Below are 20,636 nucleotides of genomic sequence, written 5' to 3'. Positions count from 1 at the left end.
GGGACAGAGTTCACTTTCTCATGCTTGATTAGGTTTGTTTCCTTCCAGTTCAAGAGAATCTGACCATGGGGGAGATTGGATTTACTGTTGAATAAAATTGGTATTTTTCACATGCCAGTATGAGCACGGAATTTGAAAGGGAAAAGGAAAAGTAACAAAAGTTCTCCGCTCTTTGTTTGGCGTGGCTTTTATCCTTTGTGTCCCATTTGTGAGTTCAAGTTGCTGCGTTTTGCTTACTGCGGTGTCAGCCTGTCCACCATGCTTTATTTATTACATCAGAGTTAACCTCAGTGCTTATCAAGGTCCAGCCATTGTAATGCATTACCTCCCTCAGACCTACTCAGACCCTAAACATTTCCAGCACGTTGCACAGCTGATTCATGCTAGTCAGACCGCAGTACAGGAGCTGTCACCTCCAGGGCTCACGCTCTTCACACTCTCACCTGCTATGAACCAATGAGGTAAAAGAGCAGAAATCCTTGCTGGGGGAGTTTTCAGCAATCAGGGGATTAGGCACACACCAGAGGTAGGAAAAAAAAAATGTACCCTGGTGTGATACAGCCCTAAAGTGCATAGTGAAGAGAACTAGGGAATAATGGAATGTGATAAAGTACTGACTGTTGGCTGTAGACAGTAACTATAGCAGATTACAAACCAGGCAAGGTGTGCATGCCTGTAATCCCAGCCATTTGGGAGGCTGAGGCAGGATGATTGTGAGTTCAAAGCCATCCTCAACAATTTAGCAATTTAGTTCCCTTATTTAGATCATGATGCTTGAAGTGAGGTGTCTTTTCTGCATTCTTCATAACCTGAGATATATCCAGCTAGTGAACATGTTGCCACGTGGTGGTTCTCTTGATAAAACCTCTTTAACCATCTCATCTTCTTTGCAGGCCACATGGCTGTATGGCATACAAATAACAGGCTTACTCCTGGTCTGCGTTCTTCAGTTTTTTAATTCCATGATTCTTGGCTCATTGCTTATCAGTTTTAACCTTTCAGTATTAATTGCAAGAAAACTTCAGGTAAGATTGTTTTTGTACTTAAATTTTTAAAAATTGTGTTGTTCCCCAGATCTTATTTTCCTACAGCATACAAGGGAAAATCTATGACCCAATTCCCAGAAAAAAGCATAATGTCATTATTCGTTTTATTTTTTTTAAATGCATGTTATAGCATTTCTGTTTGAATCTTTCCGAGGTCTCCTGCCATCCCTTCCTTTCGGCAATTCATATTTCTTAGAGAATTAAAACCTTAATTCAGTGATTAGCCACAGGTGCTTATTGAATACCATTGACATTTAACTGATCTAAAGTTAAATCCATTTTGAAAATTTAGACATATGGTCATTTTCTAAGTTACTGTGAAATCCAATTTGAAAACATTGGCCTGGGGCTGACAGTGTATCTCAGTGGTAGGGAGCTTGCTTAGCATGTGTGATGCTCTCAGTTTGATCCCCAGCACCATAAAAAATGAAACATTGACCCAATCTTTTGACTTTATTATATTATTAAATTTCTTGGGCTGGGATTGTGGCTCAGCAGTAAAGTGCTGGCCTAGCATGTGTGAGCCCCCGGGTTCGATCCTCAGCACAACGTATAAATAAATAAAATAAAGGTATTCTGTCCACCTTCAACTATAAACAATATATATTTTATATATTTTTTTAATTTATATGAGATTCTTAAATTTATATGAAATTTAAGTGTTTAAATTTACTTGGTTTTCCTTAAAATTGTTACAAAGCCTATTTTCCTTCTCATTTGCTATAAACATTTCTATATCAAGAAACTGTTTTGCTTTCTGCTTTGGGAAGAAAAATCTCTTTTGAGTGAGAATTGCTGTGGATGAATTGTTTTTTTAAAACAATGGTTCTCGGGACTGGGGCTATAGCTCAGTGGCAGAGTGCTCGCTAGCATGCGTGAGGCACTGGGTTCGATCCTCAGCACCACATAAAAATAAACAAATAAAATAAAGGCATTCTGTCCATCTACAACTACCAAAAAAAAAAAAAAAAGAAGAAGAAGAAGAAAACAGTGGTTCTCAGACAGGGGATATAACTCAGTGATAGAGTGCTTGCCTAGTATGTGCAAGGCCCTGGATTCAATCTCCAGTACAAAAAAAAAAGAACCCGTCGTTCTTGCTGAATGTGTTTGTACATGCCTGTAATCCTAGCAACTCAGGAGGCTGAAGCAAGAGGATCAGAAGTTCAAGGCCAATCTAGGAATTTTAGCAAAACCCTGTCTCAAAATTTTAAAAAGGAGGGGCTGGGATTGTGGCTCATCAGTAGAGCACTCGCCTAGCACGTGCGAGACTCTGGGTTCTATCCTCAGCACCACATAAGAATAAATAAAATAAAGATATTATGTCCAACTACAACTAAAAAAAAATAAATATATTTTTTTAAATTAAAAAAGGAAAAAGGGGTTGGGGATGTAGCTCAGTCAGGGAGTACCCTTGGGCTCAATCCCAAGTACCACAAACAAAAAGCAGTAGTTCTCATCCTTTTAACCTTTCTTATAAATAAACATCATTCATATTTGAACTCTTGATATTCTTATGTTTGACTATATATATATATATATATTTATTTATTTATTTATTAGGGATTATATAAAAATTATTACACATCAGAGAACAGAATTTATTTTTTTCTATTTGTCTTTTGTTTAATTGGGTTATCACTGTGTGATAAGTTAATTAATGGATAAAAGATAAAAGATTTGTTCGGTCATTATATCCTAAGTATTTTCCAAGTGGCAGACCTCAATACTCTGGTTGCTAAGATTTTTAAAAAGAAAGAAAGAAAAAGAGTAGGACACATCCCTTCATCTTTTGAAGCATGCTCTCCTTTTTTTTTTTTTTTTTTTTTTTTTGGTGGTATTGTGTATTGAACCCAGGAGTACTCTACCACCGAGCTACATCCCCATTTATTTATTTATTATTTATTTATTTATTTATTTATTTATTTATTTATTTATTTATGGCATTGAACCCAGAGGTGCTTTACCACCAAGCTACATCTCTAGTCCTTTTATTTTTTATTTTGAGACAGGGTCTCACTAAGTTGCTGAGGCTAACCTTGAACTTGTGATCCTCCTGCCTCAGTCTCTCAAATCATGGAATTACACACGTGTACCACCATGCCTGGCTATGAAGTTCATTATTAAGGGACTCATTTACTACTAGAAAATTAAAAATATTGAGACAGTTGTAACCTCATAAAGTAGTACGTTATATTTTCCACATACATTTTCCCTACCTGTTGCATGAGCCAATGTTTTAAATCCTTAAGTAATCTCATCTTAAGTGTTTTTTGAAGTTGTATTAAAATGTAAGAATTAAAACACAACTCTTTTAATTTCCAGAAAAACCTGAAAACTGGAAGCTTCTTTAATAGGATTGGGAAACTTTTGTTACATTTATTTGTAGTTTTCTGTTTGACACTTCTTCTCAACAGCATTATTAAGGTAGGTTAAGAAATGAAACATACAATGTATTTTTAAATTTACTTATGGCATTGGAAATAATTTTTAAGCTTTTAATTTTAAAGAAATAAATTTGTCAATTTTTGCATTATAAAACATATTTGCTCCTTGAAGAATTACCAGTTTTACTTTAAACAGGCTCAGTTTTAACTTTGTCCTACTAACAAGGATGACTTTGGTTGGTTTTACTCATTCACTTCTGTTCACTCTTTGTTTGACATATTTTACCTTGAATTCCCCAATTATTAAATTTTTTAAGATTCACCCTTAAAAAATTAAATATTTCTCTAAATTTACATAGTTTTCTACACGGTGTTACTAAAAACATTGACATGATTTTTATTGGATTCAGTTAGTTAATACACTAGTTTTACTATCTAATTTCTGCTAGAAAGAAGAGCTCATTTTTGGTAGTTTTCAAATACTTAACTGACATAAAATTAGTAACCCTCTATAGCAGAATAAGTCATTTGGTAATTTAGGCATTTATTTGTTACATACCCTGAAGCTTGGCTACAATTTCTTTAAGTGCCTTAGGGGGCTGCTTCATTAAACATGCTTTTTAATGTTTTTACTGGATTTTTCTTTTCTTTTTGAGAGTAGGCTTTGCTTCAAAATGTAACTCTTGGACCTTGAGGTCGTCATTGTATGCTCAAACAAAGCTGCTATGATTTTATTAGATGATTTTTGCCTCTTCTGGAAGGCTGGTCTTGGGATAGGAGACTTCTGCAAAACAGGCTTCTTTTCCTCCAGGGAAGAATGGCTGTCATTGTTTTTACCCACGATCAAAGAAAAAAGTCTCTTCACTCAGCCAGCCTCAATAAATATCTCATTCCAAGTCCTCATCACTGTATTCTTCAATTCCATACAGTTCAGTATAGTCAGCCCTCTGTATCTGTGGGTTCCACAGCTACAGGTTCTACATTCACAGACTCTGCATCCAACTGCAGGTGAAAATTATTTGGGAAAAACATTGTGTCTGTCCTGTGCACTTGCACATGTTTTTCTTGTCATTATTTCCTAAACAATATAGTTTAACAGCTATTGACATAGCATTTGCATTGTATTAGTTATTACAATAATCCAGAGATGTTCTAAAGTGTACAGGACAATGTGCGCGGATTATAGGCAAATACTACACCATGCACATAAGGATTTTAGCATTCGAGGACTTTGCTATCCATGGGGGTTCCAACATTTCTGTAAAATTGCATGAAAGATAAGGATTCATCCACTTACCCACTTTAGACATTTATTGATAGGCTCTTGAATTAAACCAGCAGAGAGCTGCATGCCTCAATCTCTGTTTTATGACACTTCCCCCACCCAGTAGTATCTCTTGAATGGTGTTTGATATTTTGCCAGCTACCTCCAGTGAGAAGAATTAGAAAAAGTCAACTGTGAAACTCCTTGTTGTTTTAACTGTACGATGGGAAAAAATTCTCTTGAGTCTTAGTTCTCGGACTGTAAGCATCTCTCCTCAGTTTTAATCTTACAGCCCTATGAGTATCATGCATGCTTTTCTCTTCTCCTTTGCATTTACTGCTAAAATCCAGAAGATCAGATTTGTGGTTCATGTCTAGTGATATAGTTTATGTACTAACCTCTATTCTGGCTTCAACTTCTTTCTATCTTCATCTTTCTTTTGTTTTTATTTGTTCATCATTTGTATCTATTTTTGAAAACTATAAATTAAAAATAAAATTATGTGAATTAAAGTTATAATGACTAGATATTGTTCATGGCAATTGTCTCTTCACCTCTTGAGAGTTACTGTTATCTTAAATACTGTCTTTGAGTGAATGAATTTTAGGTTGGTATCTGCTGACTAAAACCCTAAAGCCAAACAGACTAAATACCTATTTGAAGTTTTAGGCCATAATATTGTTGGTTTCTGATGTAAAAAATTAAAATCACCGTGCTTCAGCCTTCTCCCTGTCCCTGAAACCAAAAAAAGTCATCTTTTATCTATTTTGCAAATTGAACATATGCATAAGATGTTTGAATAAAGGATTATCCTTAAAGAGAAAATGTAGGCAGAGAAGGGAGTTTGAAGTTCCTGCTTTAGAATCAGTGTGGAGAAATATTGTGCATGTTTACAAATTTCATACACACTCTTATGAAACTAGACACTGGTTATGCATATTTCTTGAGAAAATTATCACGAAACCTGCCTAAGGTACTAATAGCAATTTTTGTTTTCTCTCTCTTCAATAGAAAATTCTTAACCTGAAGTCAGATGAACACATATTTAAATTTCTAAAGGCAAAATTTGGGTTTGGAGCAACAAGGTATGATTGAATTGAAAATCTATTTGCTATTTTATCTTAAAGCATCAGAGAATTTACAGCTAAGTCATCATTATGCCTTCAAATATTAATTGCAGACTTATTTCAAGAAGTATTATGTAGTTCCCTTACCTTGTATTGAATTTAACACTTTTCCTTCCATTTGTTCCCCAGGGATTTTGATGCAAATCTGTATCTGTGTGAAGAAGCTTTTGGCCTCCTGCCCTTTAATACATTTGAAAGGCTTTCAGATACTCTGCTTTTTTATGCTTACATATTTGTTCTGTCCATCACAGTAATTGCAGCCTTAGTTGTTGCCTTTCAAAATCTCAGGTATGGAGTGTTTCAGAAACCTACCTATGATTTAATGAACTTGTCCTGGGTTTATAGAAAATTTGCTTAAGTTAAAAATCAATATATCAGACATAGAACAAAACAGTATTGTTATCCTAAATAGAGAACATGTCTAGTTTAGAATGTATTCTACTCTCAGGGGTGAAACGACACCAGAGTAGTGGACATGGCAAACAGGTCTGAGTTTAAGTCTCAACTGCACACTAGAGAATGATGTGATCTTTGAGGCAGTTACATAATCTATTAGTATCTCATTTCCTTGTCTGTAGAATGAGAATACAGAGAGTACTTATTCCACACAACTTTATGAGGAATAAGTAAGTTAAAACAACATAAAGTACTTAAAAATAGCGTCTCACACTAGAATATGTTGTAGGTGTAAGCTGTCATTCGCTAGTATTATTATTGGTGATTCATAAGTCTCTGTTTCCATTATTGGTTTTCTGTTTTTTCCTATTTTTTCTACCTCCTTCTCATGAAATGTCAGAAGTTAATTATTATTCATTTGTTTTCTTACATCTTATTTCAGGGCTTACAAAGTCATCTATTTTAGGACTTTATTAGAAGATAAGACTTTATTCAGACATCTTATGCTTTTCAATATGCAAAATAAATATAAGATGACTTTTTGGTGTCAGGGGGAGGGAGAAGGCTAAAGCACAGTGATTACAATTTTTTATGTCAGAAACCAACAATGTAATGGTCTGAAGCTAAGTTGGTATATGATTATCTAAAGTATATGACTATAGATAAGTTTTAAGTGATAATTGCCAGTTTTTAAAAACTTATAGCATGTCCACCAATCCATTGAAAGAGAAAGGGAGTTTTAAAGCCTTTTTAAAAACTTGTAGAATTCCTATCTATCAAGCCTATGGGGTTTTTGCATTTATTATCCACGTTAAAATTGAAAGAAAATTAAGTGTAAGAAATTGAAGCTACTGTCATTTGTGAAAACTTAATGAAGCTCCCAAGAAATTCCTTTCTATTTGTAGTTACCTGGCCAATTAAGTTGCTGGTGAGCTGTGATTCACAGCCACAAGAGAGCTGTTGCTGAAGCAAGTCCAGATCAGTTGAGGTGTTTTATGATTATTAAGAATGAAGCAACATTGAACCATGAAAATATTTCATTGACTATTAAACTATTTTAGTATCTTTCAGAAGTGTTCTTTTTTTTATGCCTAACCCAAGGTAAAATTTAGCCCTGGACTGTATAATTTAATATTATTCCAGACATGCCAAGTGTTGACAGGACTCTAGACCACATCTAAAGCAGGAAGTTCAGCTGGGTTTCGCTCTGTGAGCATGTCTGCCATGCTCAGGGTGCTCCTAGCAGCCATCTCTGGAGGCTGAATTGGAATATGACTATAGATAAAGATTTTCAAGCATCCTCTTCTACAAGGTAGGGATTTTAGAAAGATTATTAGAAGGAAAGCACTACTAGACTAAGAAATGATAGTATCTTAAGGAATTAAGTTAATGAATTAACTTTCAAGTATTTAAAGGATATTTTTTTCAAGACCCAATATTTTTGCTTTTATACTACTAAGACAATACCATGATGTTGACATAACATGTCTGCAGTGGTAGGAAGGATAAAACTGAAAGGGACACCATGTTCTGTGTTCATGGGATTCATCAGAGCCTTCCAACATGGCAAGGGTACAGAGAAGGAGTTGCAAATTCTCTCATGTGTCAAAGGAATTTACCAACATATATTCTCCTTGAGTAATCTTTAAGTACATAGAAGCCAATGTTTGGATTATCATTTTAAGTAATTATTATCAATGGTAAAAGCTGCCATAGAGTATCATTTTAATATCCCTATGAATCTGTAGTGGTCAAAAGAGGATTTCTAAGAAATAAGAGTCTTGGTTACATAGAAAAGCAATATATGTATCCAGTTCTGTTGAATTTATATGAAGGATCAGTAGGGCCCTTATAAAAGTATTGATTTTATCTGAACCTGGAAACCCTTGCTATTGTATTCTTTTCCCCTCTGAAACAAATTATGCAACATCTGAATTCACTCCCCAGTCTTAACCTCACTAGAGTAGAGACAGCCAGATAGCACATGCTTCCCAGTGTGATGCTAGAGTAGATCTTATCTGTGGGAAGTGTTCTTAGAGGGGGAGAATGGTGAACTTGGCCTCTAGATCTAATTCTATTTTTACAAGAAACATGGGAATAGAGAGAGGTAGTAACTACCACCATAAGGAGAGAGCCAGATCCAGAAGGTGGGTGGAGGTACTGTACAGAGGCTCCATTTTCTTTAAATATGTATCCCTTTAAAAAAGAAAGAAAGAAAGAAAGAAAAAAAGAGATCCTTTTATAGATCAAAAGATATTTGAAGAGATACATCAAGAAATGCAACATGCAAGCTTTAGAGTCTGATCCAAAGGAATTATCTGAAAAAAGCAATTGCTGCAAACAGGGAAAGTAGAATACACCCTGAGTAGTCAGATGATATTAAAGAGCTAGTGTTCATTATACTGGGGTTTCATCTTAATGTAACTATTTGATAAAAATTATCTGTTGAACATACAGTGAAGTATTGATAGGTAAAAAATGTGATCACTGGTTCACAAAGAATTGAATTCCAAGTTACAGATACATTTGACTTTTGCTTCTTTATAAAAATGTGCAAAATGCCAATGATAACATAAAAGATCTTTCAAGATCTCCTCTCATCTCAGTGATTCCAGCAGGACTTATTTTTTGATATTTCTCTTAAAGAATTGAAGTACTTTAAATTTTTACTTAAATTAAAATCTGCTATGAAATTTTAAACTACTATCCATTTACATTGTGACACTTTTGGCTTCAAAGTAAAATTTGATCAATGCTAGTTCATTTCATCTTAGGGGAGACAATAAGATGTAGCTAAATTAAAAGTATGGATCTAGCTTTAAATTTGTACGTTTGCTATTTTGTTCAGTGATGCTGCAAATCAACAATCCCTGGGTAAAGTGGGAAAATGCACAGTTGACCTGAAACCAGAAACTGCTTACAACTTAATACACACCATTCTGTTTGGATTCTTAGCATTGAGTACCATGAGGTATTTTTGTTTTATCCAATCTATTTGATTTGTTTTTTAATTCATCTGTTCTTTGTGGGTGGAGGGTGTTACTGGGAATTTACTGAGGCTGGCCTCAAATTGGCTATCCTCCTGTCTTAGCCTTCCAAGATGCTAGGATTACAGGCGTGTGCTACTGTGCCCAGCTTCATCCATTCTTAACTTAATGTTACTTAGCAATATAATTTGGAAATTAGTAGTCATCCTCATTAATGATTATCATTCCCATAAAATTGTCCTCATGTATACCTTACTTCAAAATATTATTCATAATCAGTTTTTTCTTAATTGGAAATATGTTTTACTCGTGGGATAGTTCCCAGAGGCAGTAGAACTAACCCATGGCAAATAGCTTTAAGTAAGATGTTCCTGTCACTGACTGTGCAGCTGCCCTTGCAGCTGTCTCCAACCCAGGTGCATACCTGCTGGGAACTGCTGACCTCCTCTGTTTCTGTCCTTTCAGGATGAAGTACCTCTGGACATCTCACATGTGTGTGTTCGCGTCATTTGGCTTATGCAGCCCTGAGATTTGGGAGTTGCTTCTGAAGTTGGTCCATCTTTATAATCCAAAGAGGGTCAGTGTTTTCCATTTAATTTTTAATGATTTTTAGTATTTCTTTCATTCCTGTTCTTGGTTTTTCTTCAGTAGTTGCCCATATGTTACTCATGTAAAATGGATACTAAAATTTGAAACTAAAAATAATTGATATTGTAAGAATTTTAAAGGAATTATTTTTAAGTAACTTGTAAATTTTAATTTTGTTTTTAAAAATCCTTAACTTTTCCCCAAAACTATAAGGTAAATATGTTTATTATATAGAAATTGAAGAATTTTAGAAATATACACAAAAGGGGCAATTAAAATTCATCAATAGTCCTCTTATCCAGAATTATAACTTATTATTATAAGGTATTTTCCTCAAAATAATTATTAACAAATGTATTACAATATTTAATAACCTGAAAATGCAGTTTTGAATTGTTCTGCCCTCTCAGTTCACTAGGTGGCAATATGGTAGAAGCTACAACTATCTTTATGAATGATTAAACCCTTAAATTGACTCAGTTTTGCATACAGGAGACACATGCACCATTATATTATGTTTTGTTATTTCAAAAGAAGCACATACTTAAAAAGCAAAACCATAAGGCAAAAGTATTCAAAATTCTTGTAATCTAAATAGTGTCTTTCTTATGTAGATATGTATAATGCGATATTCAGTACCAATATTAATTCTGCTGTATCTGTGCTACAAGGTAAGACCAATTTTCCTCATTCTTGTCATTAATTTATTTAGCATGAAATTTGCTTTGACTCAATGTATTTTTGTGTTATTTGGCAAATAAAGTGGTCATTGGAGTTTATAAACAATCTCCTTAGTTTTTTATTGCAGTTAGCATTGATGGGAAAACTGATGAGTTTCCCAGATAGTTCTTACTAAGTAAAAATATCATAGCAGAAACTATTAGCACTGGCATTCTAATCTTGATTTTTGACTGTTAACTGATGCAAATTCTGAAAATAAGACGTTTTCAGACCTATTATGAAATGAATGAAATAGAAAAATTATTTTTCCTGTTAGCCAATTCATATAGCATAAGAGATTTTAAAATCTTATTTTTATCTATTTTAAAATATTTTGTTGAGTTCTAAACTTGGTAAGAGAACTGAAGTTTTAAAATAAATACAGTGTGAGATTAGGCTTTTTAAAAATTTGTTTTCTGTTTTCAATAGGAAGTAGCAACATTTTTCATATGCTCAGTTGACTAAATTCTGAAACAGTATGAACTGTGCTTCAGATCTGAGAATCCAGTCAGAGGCAAGGATCCTTGATCAGTTTGACTACTTTGGATTCTTTTGTACATCCTTGAGCTTATAGGCTTTGAAGTATCACCAGGGCAAGTAGCACAGATTATTTTATCCAATTGAACTCCTGCCTTCTCTTTAAAGAAAAAAATACATATTTTTAAAGATTAGATTGTTTTTCAGTTTTTGTTTTAAGTTAGAACAATGGCTTTATCACTCTACTGTCATGAAGGCCCTGATTTGGGAGGGTGGTTACATGTGGAGATGGGATCCTCCCCAGAGAGGATCACATATAGAAGCTGCTCAGCTTTTGATTGCTTGATTGCTTCTATTTTCATGTCAGATATTGTGAACCAAAGATTGTAGGCTAAAAATAAATATATTTGATAATCATTGTATTATAAGTATTTTTTTAGTTATGTTCTGTCATTTTCCTATCTATCAGAACATGGACTGTTATAGACAGAGGTCTGTGCCAACTGCTAGATGTTGCAAAACATAGAAATAGATTTCTGCCTTCTTGCCTCTGCGAATTTTATTGCTCTGATGTAAATAAGTGAAACTTCTTTAAAATATCTGGAAAGCAACAACTATGTGTTAAACAGTATATGTTTAGTGAGGAGTCAGGTAATGTAATCTTACACATTGACCTTGAAACTAAAACTCCCTCCTCCTAGAAAAAATCTAGCTCCTCGTCATTCTCCTCTCACCTCTGGAGGTGGGTGTGAGCTGTGACTGTCTTGGCCATCAGCTGGAGACACACAGGCTGAGTTCTTTTATGTCTCAGCTACTTACTGATATTTTATAGATTTTTTAATTAAACTATTTGAGGATTTTGGTCTCTTGATTTGATACAGTTGAGGAAGGACACGGTAGAAGAAAGAAATTGTGCTGTAGAACCTTGGCTTAGTTCTCAGACAAGCAGCACCAGCAGCATCTGGGAACTCTTGGAAATACAGGTGCTTGGGTCACACTCCAGTCCTACCGAGTCAGAAGCTCTGCAAGGAGAGTCCAGCAATTGATGTTCTAGCCCTGCAAATGCTGCACATGTCCCACCACGTTTAGGAAACCCTGCTGTAGTGTTGTCAGGGTTCTCAACAGTGCACTGTTGACTTTCTGGCAGGATAATTCTGTCATAGGGGGCTGTACTGAGCCTAATAGGATAGTGTGGCACATCCTGCCTTCCACTCAGTGGATGCCAGTAGCACACCCGCCCCACATCCCTACCCCCTTACGTTTCCAGGCCTCCCAAGGCAGGAGTGAGCATCAGAATCCCTCTCCTCACTCCTCTTATGAACCCTTGCTAATGAAGAATCAGGGAGGGCACTAGGAAAGCCATTCTCCCCAGGAAATCCAGGTACTTCTCCCAGAGTTAAAGGATTGGTATTGGAGAGAACCCTCCAGAAGCCTGTCGGCCAAGTATCTCTGGGAATAGGCCTTCAGGAGAAATCCCACCACATCCAGTTTTCACTGCATAAAATAATTGAGATAGTTCTCAAAATTTATGAAATACAGAGTCAGAGAAAAAAAAGATGCTATGCATATTAGGAGTTACCCATCGATTCCAACTATTACAGACTTACATGTAATACAAATTCATGTCTGCCAAAGCCTGAGTCGAGTGTTACCTGACAATTATGATGAGGATTTCAAAATTTGTTTGTAGTACCAATATTACTTGCTCTCTCTTCAGGATAATTTTATTAAAAGAGAAAAGTATGTGCTAGTCTCTACTCTGAAGGCTGAATTAATAAAAGCTACTTGGTTTTGATTATTAATTTGATTTGTGGAATCCCAAATAAACTATTACCATTTATTTTAAAATAGCCTTTAATTATTTAAAAACAGCACTCACCTTCATATTTAAGAAGTTTTCCACAAGACTCTTAGAAGCTTTTAACATTTTTAGCATTGATAACAGCAACTGTAAAACTACAAAAATATCTAATGGCCATTGAATTCACATAGTAAAAGAATTAGAACATTTCATTTAAAAGTTTAGTGTTCTGATTTTCAAATTAATAGGGAAAATAGTTACAGTATTACAAAATGATCATTTGGCCAGTAATTTTTACTACTTGCCTTCCAAAAACTAGCACCAGAAGCACTGACACCTGGTTTTCCATCCCTAGCACTTTTCCTGATTCACTCACCCAGGAGACACCATAATGAACAGTAAAAAGTGGCCAAAGATGAGATGACAGGATAACAAAGTAACAGGCTAAACACAGCCTAGACCAGTCAGGTGCTGCTTTGTTTCTACTTGGTGGATCTTAAAATTATCACATTTTCAGTATCATAGAAGCATAAATACATTGTCATTGGTCTTCTCTGCCAATACATGAAATGAATTCTGCAGTTAACCTTAGGATGTGCATAGATGATCAAATCTTTTTAGTCAACCATCATTTGATAAAGCAATTAAGATTTAATTAAATGATTAAATAAACAGACTGTTGTTATTAGATGAGCAGTGGATTCAGAGTCTAATTTTTATATTGTATCTATATAACTTGAAGTCTTAGGTTGACCAAGAGGCACTGGTGGCATAAATAAGGTAGTCAAATACATCAGAATTTCCTAGAGGGTCCTGCTTTTAAATATTCTTTTCCATTGCACTAGTGATTCTATTAATGTATGTCAAACCATTTGACCATATTTTTAGCACCAAAAATATAATTACAATATTATACAATGACAAGAGGTTCTAGATTGGGGGCAACTTCCAAACTGTGGCTCTGCCACTTGTGACCTGGTCAAGTCAAGTATCTCTCAGAGCCAGTTTCTAGACATGTAATGAAAAAGAACTCTGATGGCTATGCTTCCTGCTGAATCATCTGTCTCATGGGTTATCATGAGGACAGAAACGAGATTCTGCATTTAAATACATGTTTACAGCTGTAATGTGGTGCTGTCTCCTGTGGACACATTCAGCTCTTAAGTGTAGTTTGCAAGATATTAGTTAATTACATTTTTGTAATACACTGTGAACTTTTTCATGGTTGATATTCTTGTCGTAGCAAAGTACTGTTTCACTAGATATTGGCACCACCTACAATAGCATTTCTCCTAGGGTAAAATGAAAGCTCATTTTAAAAATTTGACAACATTTCTGGTCCTGAATGGCCTCATCGCAGGAGAATTTTGTAAACTTTCCTTGGACCTCAGCACCCTGGTGTTGGGAAGGTTGGCTGCAGAGAAGACGCAGTTCTGTGTCACAGCCTCCATGTCTACTTAGTCCACAAGCCATATACAGTTTCTCTTTTTTTCCATTCAATCTTAGTGATAGTTGTGGGTATGGGGGTGGATTTTGTTTTTGTTTTGTTTTGTTTTTAATTTCAGTTCTGGCCAGGAATGATGGATGAGCTCTCCGAGTTGAGAGAATTCTATGACCCAGATACAGTGGAGCTGATGAACTGGATTAAGTAAGAGGAGTTTTTTTAACCTTTAAAATTTCAACTTTTTTAGAGTCACTGTGCATCTCATTTACTTTGGGGGAAGGGGTGGACGTTTTGTTTTGTTTTGTTTGTTTTTTTCTTAATCTAATTGTGAGGAAACATTCATTTTTATTAATTTTTTTTCTTTAAAACTCTGTATCTGGAAATAACTATTTCCATTCAAGAAATATTCTCTCCAATAGGATCAGAAAACAAATTTCTTTCAAACACTGACAGAAATCAGAGTAAAATTTTTACTTATGTTAAAACTTAAGAGTTTTCTACTCTTTGCCAATTTTGCCTTTATTGTTTCGCTTTAATTCCATTCAAATTCTGGTAATGGTGAGGCTTGAAAGTATTCTTTCCTTGTTAATTATTTTAAAGTTATAGTATAAACTACCATTCATTAGAATCATAATAGCTCATTGCAGATTTCATTTTCACTGATCCATGAGCCTCAGGAGAATTTTAAATATAAAACGGGGGCTCTTCCTCTCTTGAAGATAAAATACTTTAGCATTATATTGTTTCTTATTTTTACTGCATTTGGTTGGTTTGCCTCAGCCTTGAGCCTCAGAGTGAAATCCATGTATTTCAAAGCTTTGTTCATGAAACCTGACTCCCATAAGCAAAAATAAACTTTTCTACCCTGACCTGCATTTCTGTACGCTGTAATACTGTATCTCTCTATTTTATAACCAAAAAGCAGCAGTGTGATTACTCACAGGTAAATAGACATTGCAAATCTTGTGTGACATATTCTGAAGGCATTGGCCCTGTTGTCTCCATCACTTTGAATTTTAGTAGCCGTATTGGCACTTGCTCATGACTAATGTTTACTAACCAGTACAGTTTAGTGCTGCTTGTGTATTAAGAGATGGTAAATGTTTGATAGCTGAGGTCTCTTGAGTGCAATGCATGGATTTTATAGAGATTTATGTCTAAAATATATATGTGGCTTTGGTCCCAGTGTAGGACCGGGTTTGTCTAGATGCAATGAGTGTAATTTTTCACATATTTCTAGTGCTGAGAGTGGTACTCGGTGCTGGGTCTTTATTTATTTATTTAATTTTAAATCATGGCAGACAATTATAGAGTAAATAATTCCTTCAGTATTTATTGTATGTGAGGAAGAAAGATTATTCCATATAAAAGAAAGCTAATTACTTTTGCATTAACTGTAGTCAACTGGGAATTTACGATACATGCATCTGAAGGTGAGACTGATATTTTATATTTTTAAGATTATACCTTTGGAATTAATGCTACAGGGCATCCACTTGTTGTAGCATCCTGAAGATGGTAGAGCTTCCATATCTGCCTGGATTAGCATCATAAGCTTCCCTACTTGCATTTCCCAATTCAGAAATTATAAAATTACAGAATCATTAAAAATGTATTCTAGCAGAGCCACAGTTTGTCTTTGACTATCTCAAACTGGATGTGCTTATTTGTTGTACCTTTATTTTTATGCTTTTTCTCCAGGAAAATCAAAATAACATTCCTGGCTCTGAAAAATTGTGGGTGTGAAATTATTCAGGTGTGAAAGTGGCAGCCCTTAATCTATTATTCCTCCCTGTTGGGGGCGTGGTCTTTGCACCTGAGATTCTCCTTGGCCCAGCAGCTCCTCTCCCTGAGTAGTGAGTGCCCTGGTTGACAGACCCCTTTGACTGTCTTTTGTTTGGTTGGTGTTTTCTTTCTCCAAAACTGAAAGATTTAGATTGTTCTAAAAAAATTGGCTCCATTGTCATCTAATCTTGCCTGTTTTCCCCTAAAATTCTTCAAATCTAAATTATCATTTTTGTAAAAATAGCTGCTAGGCATGTTTGTAAAATAAGCTTAAGTGATGATGAATGTATGCCAAAATAGGGTCTATTTAGACACAAAATATGTTTGTTTAAATCAACATTCAAATCAGCTCTTGTCCGTAGCTTGCTTTCCAAACACAGGGAATGTATTTAATATTCTTTTAACCTCTCTGGTTTATTCTATCTTTGAAACATAAAATATGATCTTCAACTTAACTTTACTAATTTGACAGACACACTGCGTCCATGTTATTCGCTGTGGCCAGGTGCAGTGGCACATGCCTGTAATCCCCATGGCTAGGGGGTGGGCGTGAGGTAGGAGGATCACTAGTTCAAAGCCAACCTCAGCAACTTAGCAAGGCCCTAAACAACTTAATGAGATCCTGTCCCAAAAATAAAAAAGGGATGTGGCTCAGTGGTTAAGTGCCCCCTGGATTCAACTCCTGGTACAAAAAAAAAAAAAAAAAAAAGTCTGAACTGCACTAAAGGAAGGGCAGCAATCCAAGGATACACAGTGTGGGTCTAAAAGCAGCTCCAGACACCTGGGGGACCCAGACCTGTCAGCAAGGGATGCCTCAGTCCTCACCATCCTGTCTTCTCTGTCTTAAGCCAAAGTTTGCACACTCAGATGTCAGTCCTTTGTCAGGGCAGTCATGATGGCATCTCTCCGGGCCAGCATTACAGGAGGCCTCCGGATGACTGCCTCAGGGTGACCTACAGAATTTCTAAGGGATACCTCAAATGACCCCCCCCTTCCATTTTGGCACAGGGTGATTCTTGGGGAGTATTGAGAAGAAACTTACCATCCCCCAGGCTTTGTACCTTGTAAACCACACACCATGTCAGGCTTCTCTGTTGTGCTCCAAGACCACTGAGCTGTGGTTCAAGGCATGGACTCTTGGGGGCTTCTCTGCTGCAGAGGTAGATTGAAAAATGCCGTAGCTTCAGCTGCAGCCCAGGTAGTTATTTTCTTTTCCTTTTGAGGTTATAACCTTTTAGAGGTAAAGAGAGAAACTCAAGGGAAAACAAAGTATGTTACTTTAGGATCTCACTTATGAGAGGGGCCATATAAACAGGACTGGATTTCTGTGAAAGTCTTGAAGGCCTTGTAGTGTTTTCACGGTTTTACAGTCACTCAATTATTAACACAATCCAACAGATACTTGTTGAGCACCAAAGGTGTACATACAGGACATTATATTGAAGGTGTAAACTTTGAGAGGCCATCCGCTCTAACTGCCTCTTCGCTGCAGTAAGCAATAAACTTTCTCTCAACATTATCTCTTTGTTCTTCTCTTCCACTCTCCACTCCATTTTATGATTTTTCAAGGTTTAACAGGTTTAGTGGGAAAATGTTTTTAGAGTCCCAGTTTTTGTCAGAGGAAATGTTGTTTTATGCTTTCCTGTCCAGTTCTCTAAAGGAGTGGAGATTTAGGTTTAAAACCAAAAATATTTCTGTATTAAATTTCTGTTTTACAAGAATACTGTAAATTCTTAGAAATTTTTTCATTGGTGCAGAATAATTATACAAAATAGTGGGTTCACTGTGGTGTTTTAATTAAAGTCATTTTAATCCTTGAGGATTTTGATGGGAGTGGGCCCCCAGGTACAGTAACTCACTTTCCCTGTAGTCACCTGGCTGGCTCACACCCAAGCACAGGGAAATGCAGATGTTCATATTTGCCCTCCTTGCTGGTAAATGCAGATGTTCATATTTGCCCCCATTGTTGGTAATGTTTCTGGGGACAAAAGTAAGATACCTGGATTTTTTTGCCTTCTCCAGTATCTCAGCAAAAAATCAGGCGGCACTCAGCAGGACCAAATGCACAACAGCCTGGTGCATGCCACATTCCTTGCAGGACCAAATGCATAACAGCCTGGTGCATGCCACATTCCTTGTGTCCTGAGAGTCTCATTTTTGGTTCCTGAAAGTTTTCTTTGATGTAGTGAATTAATATAGCGAGATCTGAATATTTTGATGTATGTCATTTTGACTTCTTGGCTTCAGAAGATTTTCACTAGAAATACTCTGTTTCCATAATGAATCCTGTATGCACAGTATTTTCTCAATGGGACTGAAAAAATGCAGAAATTTAATCAAAGTATTTAATCAAAGTAGAAAGAATTACTGTATATTTTAAAGATGAGGTGGGCTAAGTCCAGAATTTAAGTGCCTATAAACCTCCTTGATGTTCAATGAATCATTTTTGGTATTTGCATAATTCTATAAATTTTTGAAGTGTAGATAAAGCAAACGTTCACACGTGATATTATAATGCTCAGTTTACCCATTAGTTCAACAGTAATTAACTTGTTGAAGCCTAGAGCTTCAAAAATAAATGAGATTATTTGTTCAAAATGCCATCAGGTCTTCCTAGAATGACATTTAAATTATATAATGTAAATCCATTTGACCTGTGAGTCCTTGTCATTATTTAGTGACATTTCTTACAGAATAAATTGTTTGCAGGTTGGGCAGCCTGCTATGGAGCTTGGCAGAGAGCTATAAAAACAAATTATCCTTTCATTTTATACATCATTTGTTCAAACATTTGTAAAAATTGCTTTGTTTTTCTATAATAGAGAAGTGTCATTCAATGGTTAAAAGCACATTAGCTATTTTAGATACAGACCACAGACTGTATCAGGTGCAAGTGTCTGTAAAGGGAGAATGCCTGTCTTCAGATCTGTCATTGTGCATATTTTAAGTTAAGGACAAAGAATCCATTCTCCCTTTGCCTATGGATTTCACCACAAAAAAATATAAAATGCAACAAATGTAGACTTTTTTTAAAGTTTAGAAAATGTGTGATTATTCTTTGTCTTTTTTACTGTGCTTGTTGCTTTGACTTTTGCAGTTGCTTTACCAGTAAAGTTAAATATTTAAAGTAGCAGTGAAATAACCCAGATTTACCATGAGCCCAGCACATAAAACCAGATCAAACCGAATACAGTGAATAAACGTCATCTCTGCTATCCTCGGACGTCAATAGTTTTCAAACAAGCATTATTTCTAATTCATTTTCTAGGCCTTAGAGTATTTCATGTTTACTATTTTAAAATAAAACCAAGGGCTGCAGTAAAAGTGTATGTTAACAACCCAGAGATTGCTACACTAGCTGTTTTAAACAGATAGCATTTCTTTTAGACTTTTGAACTTTTTGCTATTAAGACCAAACATTTAAGACATGCTACAATCTAATGTGTTTTCCGTTGTTTTCTCAATTCCTCTATGCAGTTATGGCAGCTCCTTACTCTGCCTGCTCATGGTCTGCTGCTGCCTCAGGGGCTGCACCTGCTAGGGGCTCAGGGGAGGGGATTGCTCAGGTGTAGGTAGGGCATACTGAAGAGATCCTGTTTAATGTCTGATGTGTTCAGACCTCAGCAGAGTTGAAAGCTCCCAATAAGCATTAGTATGTAAGCAGTAGACTAATTTCTGGTGTATTTTGAAACATTTGCTGTAGTGGGAGCTGCGCCTGACTCTCTTAACCAGGTTTTCAAAGACAGGTTGTCAGCTGAGCACATAGTGGGCCCTCAGTAATATGTTTTGAATGAATAGAGAATAAGTACACAGTTCAGGACTTCTGACACTCAAACGTTTGTGAACTCTGTCCTTCATCAGGAGTTATGTTTATGGTTCAGGAAGCGGGCTGAAACCTTGGTCATTAACTGTGAATAGATGAGAGGGTCCGTCATCTGTCTCTGCCATAATTAGGAAATGCACACTATGAACAGGTCTTTGCATCTTCTTGGTACTGATTCCTGTTATATATTCCAAATGGTAATGCCCAGACAGGCTAATGATTTGAATAGAGGTTGGAAGTTCAGCTGTTGGATGTGTCTTTTGTATGGAAAGACCAGCCTGGCATCTTGAGGCAGTGAAACTGTAGAAGCCAGAACTGTTTGCCTGTTAGCTCTCACCTCTGCCTTCTGCTCTGCCAGACATAGAAACCAGGCTCATTTTCTTCTTACATTCTTAATCTGTCCAGTTCGAGGACCATCCACTTTTTGGCATTAATACATGATGTTGACTGTGTGATTTATTGCAGCAGAATGGCTTATGCCAGTTGAGAGTTTTCAAAAGAATGGCTTGGAAATGGCTTGGAAAAATGATGGCTCTTTTTAAAATTCATATTTGTTCATATTTATCCTCTTTAGCAATTATGATACACTGTAAATGAGAGTGACGTTATAGATAAGGCCCAGAATAAGTATTTAGTAGGTATTGAGTTAAATGGAATTTCTATTAGACCTTTCACAAGCACTGTGTACCTTCTCATGTTTTTATTTAAACTACCCTATTACTCTGACCACGTGGGACAAGTGTCAAAGACTCCCTGTAAATTGTTGTGAGGGAGGACAGAGCATAGATCTATTT

General features: G+C 35.9%; 1 protein-coding gene across 4 annotated transcripts in view; it reads left to right on the top strand.

Moving 5' to 3' along the window:
• Dpy19l3 (dpy-19 like C-mannosyltransferase 3) overlaps positions 1–20,636 on the top strand; it is an 81,364-nt gene that overhangs the window by 49,351 nt on the left and 11,377 nt on the right. For 3 of the 4 annotated variants that reach the window (XM_040280156.2, XM_005330639.5, XM_021730062.3), the window contains exons 9-16: positions 894–1,025; positions 3,369–3,470; positions 5,706–5,779; positions 5,951–6,109; positions 9,066–9,188; positions 9,670–9,781; positions 10,407–10,463; positions 14,356–14,438. In XM_040280156.2, coding sequence (XP_040136090.1) covers positions 894–1,025; positions 3,369–3,470; positions 5,706–5,779; positions 5,951–6,109; positions 9,066–9,188; positions 9,670–9,781; positions 10,407–10,463; positions 14,356–14,438 — 842 coding nt within the window. The remainder of the gene's footprint in view (positions 1–893; positions 1,026–3,368; positions 3,471–5,705; positions 5,780–5,950; positions 6,110–9,065; positions 9,189–9,669; positions 9,782–10,406; positions 10,464–14,355; positions 14,439–20,636) is intronic. The other variant, XM_078032206.1, reaches the window with a different exon arrangement.

This window comes from Ictidomys tridecemlineatus, chromosome 15 (genome assembly GCF_052094955.1).
Source record: "Ictidomys tridecemlineatus isolate mIctTri1 chromosome 15, mIctTri1.hap1, whole genome shotgun sequence".
In the NCBI taxonomy this organism is placed as follows: domain Eukaryota; kingdom Metazoa; phylum Chordata; class Mammalia; order Rodentia; family Sciuridae; genus Ictidomys; species Ictidomys tridecemlineatus.
The sequence above is the reverse complement of the archived record's forward strand: the minus strand, read 5'-3'. Positions and strand labels throughout refer to the sequence as shown.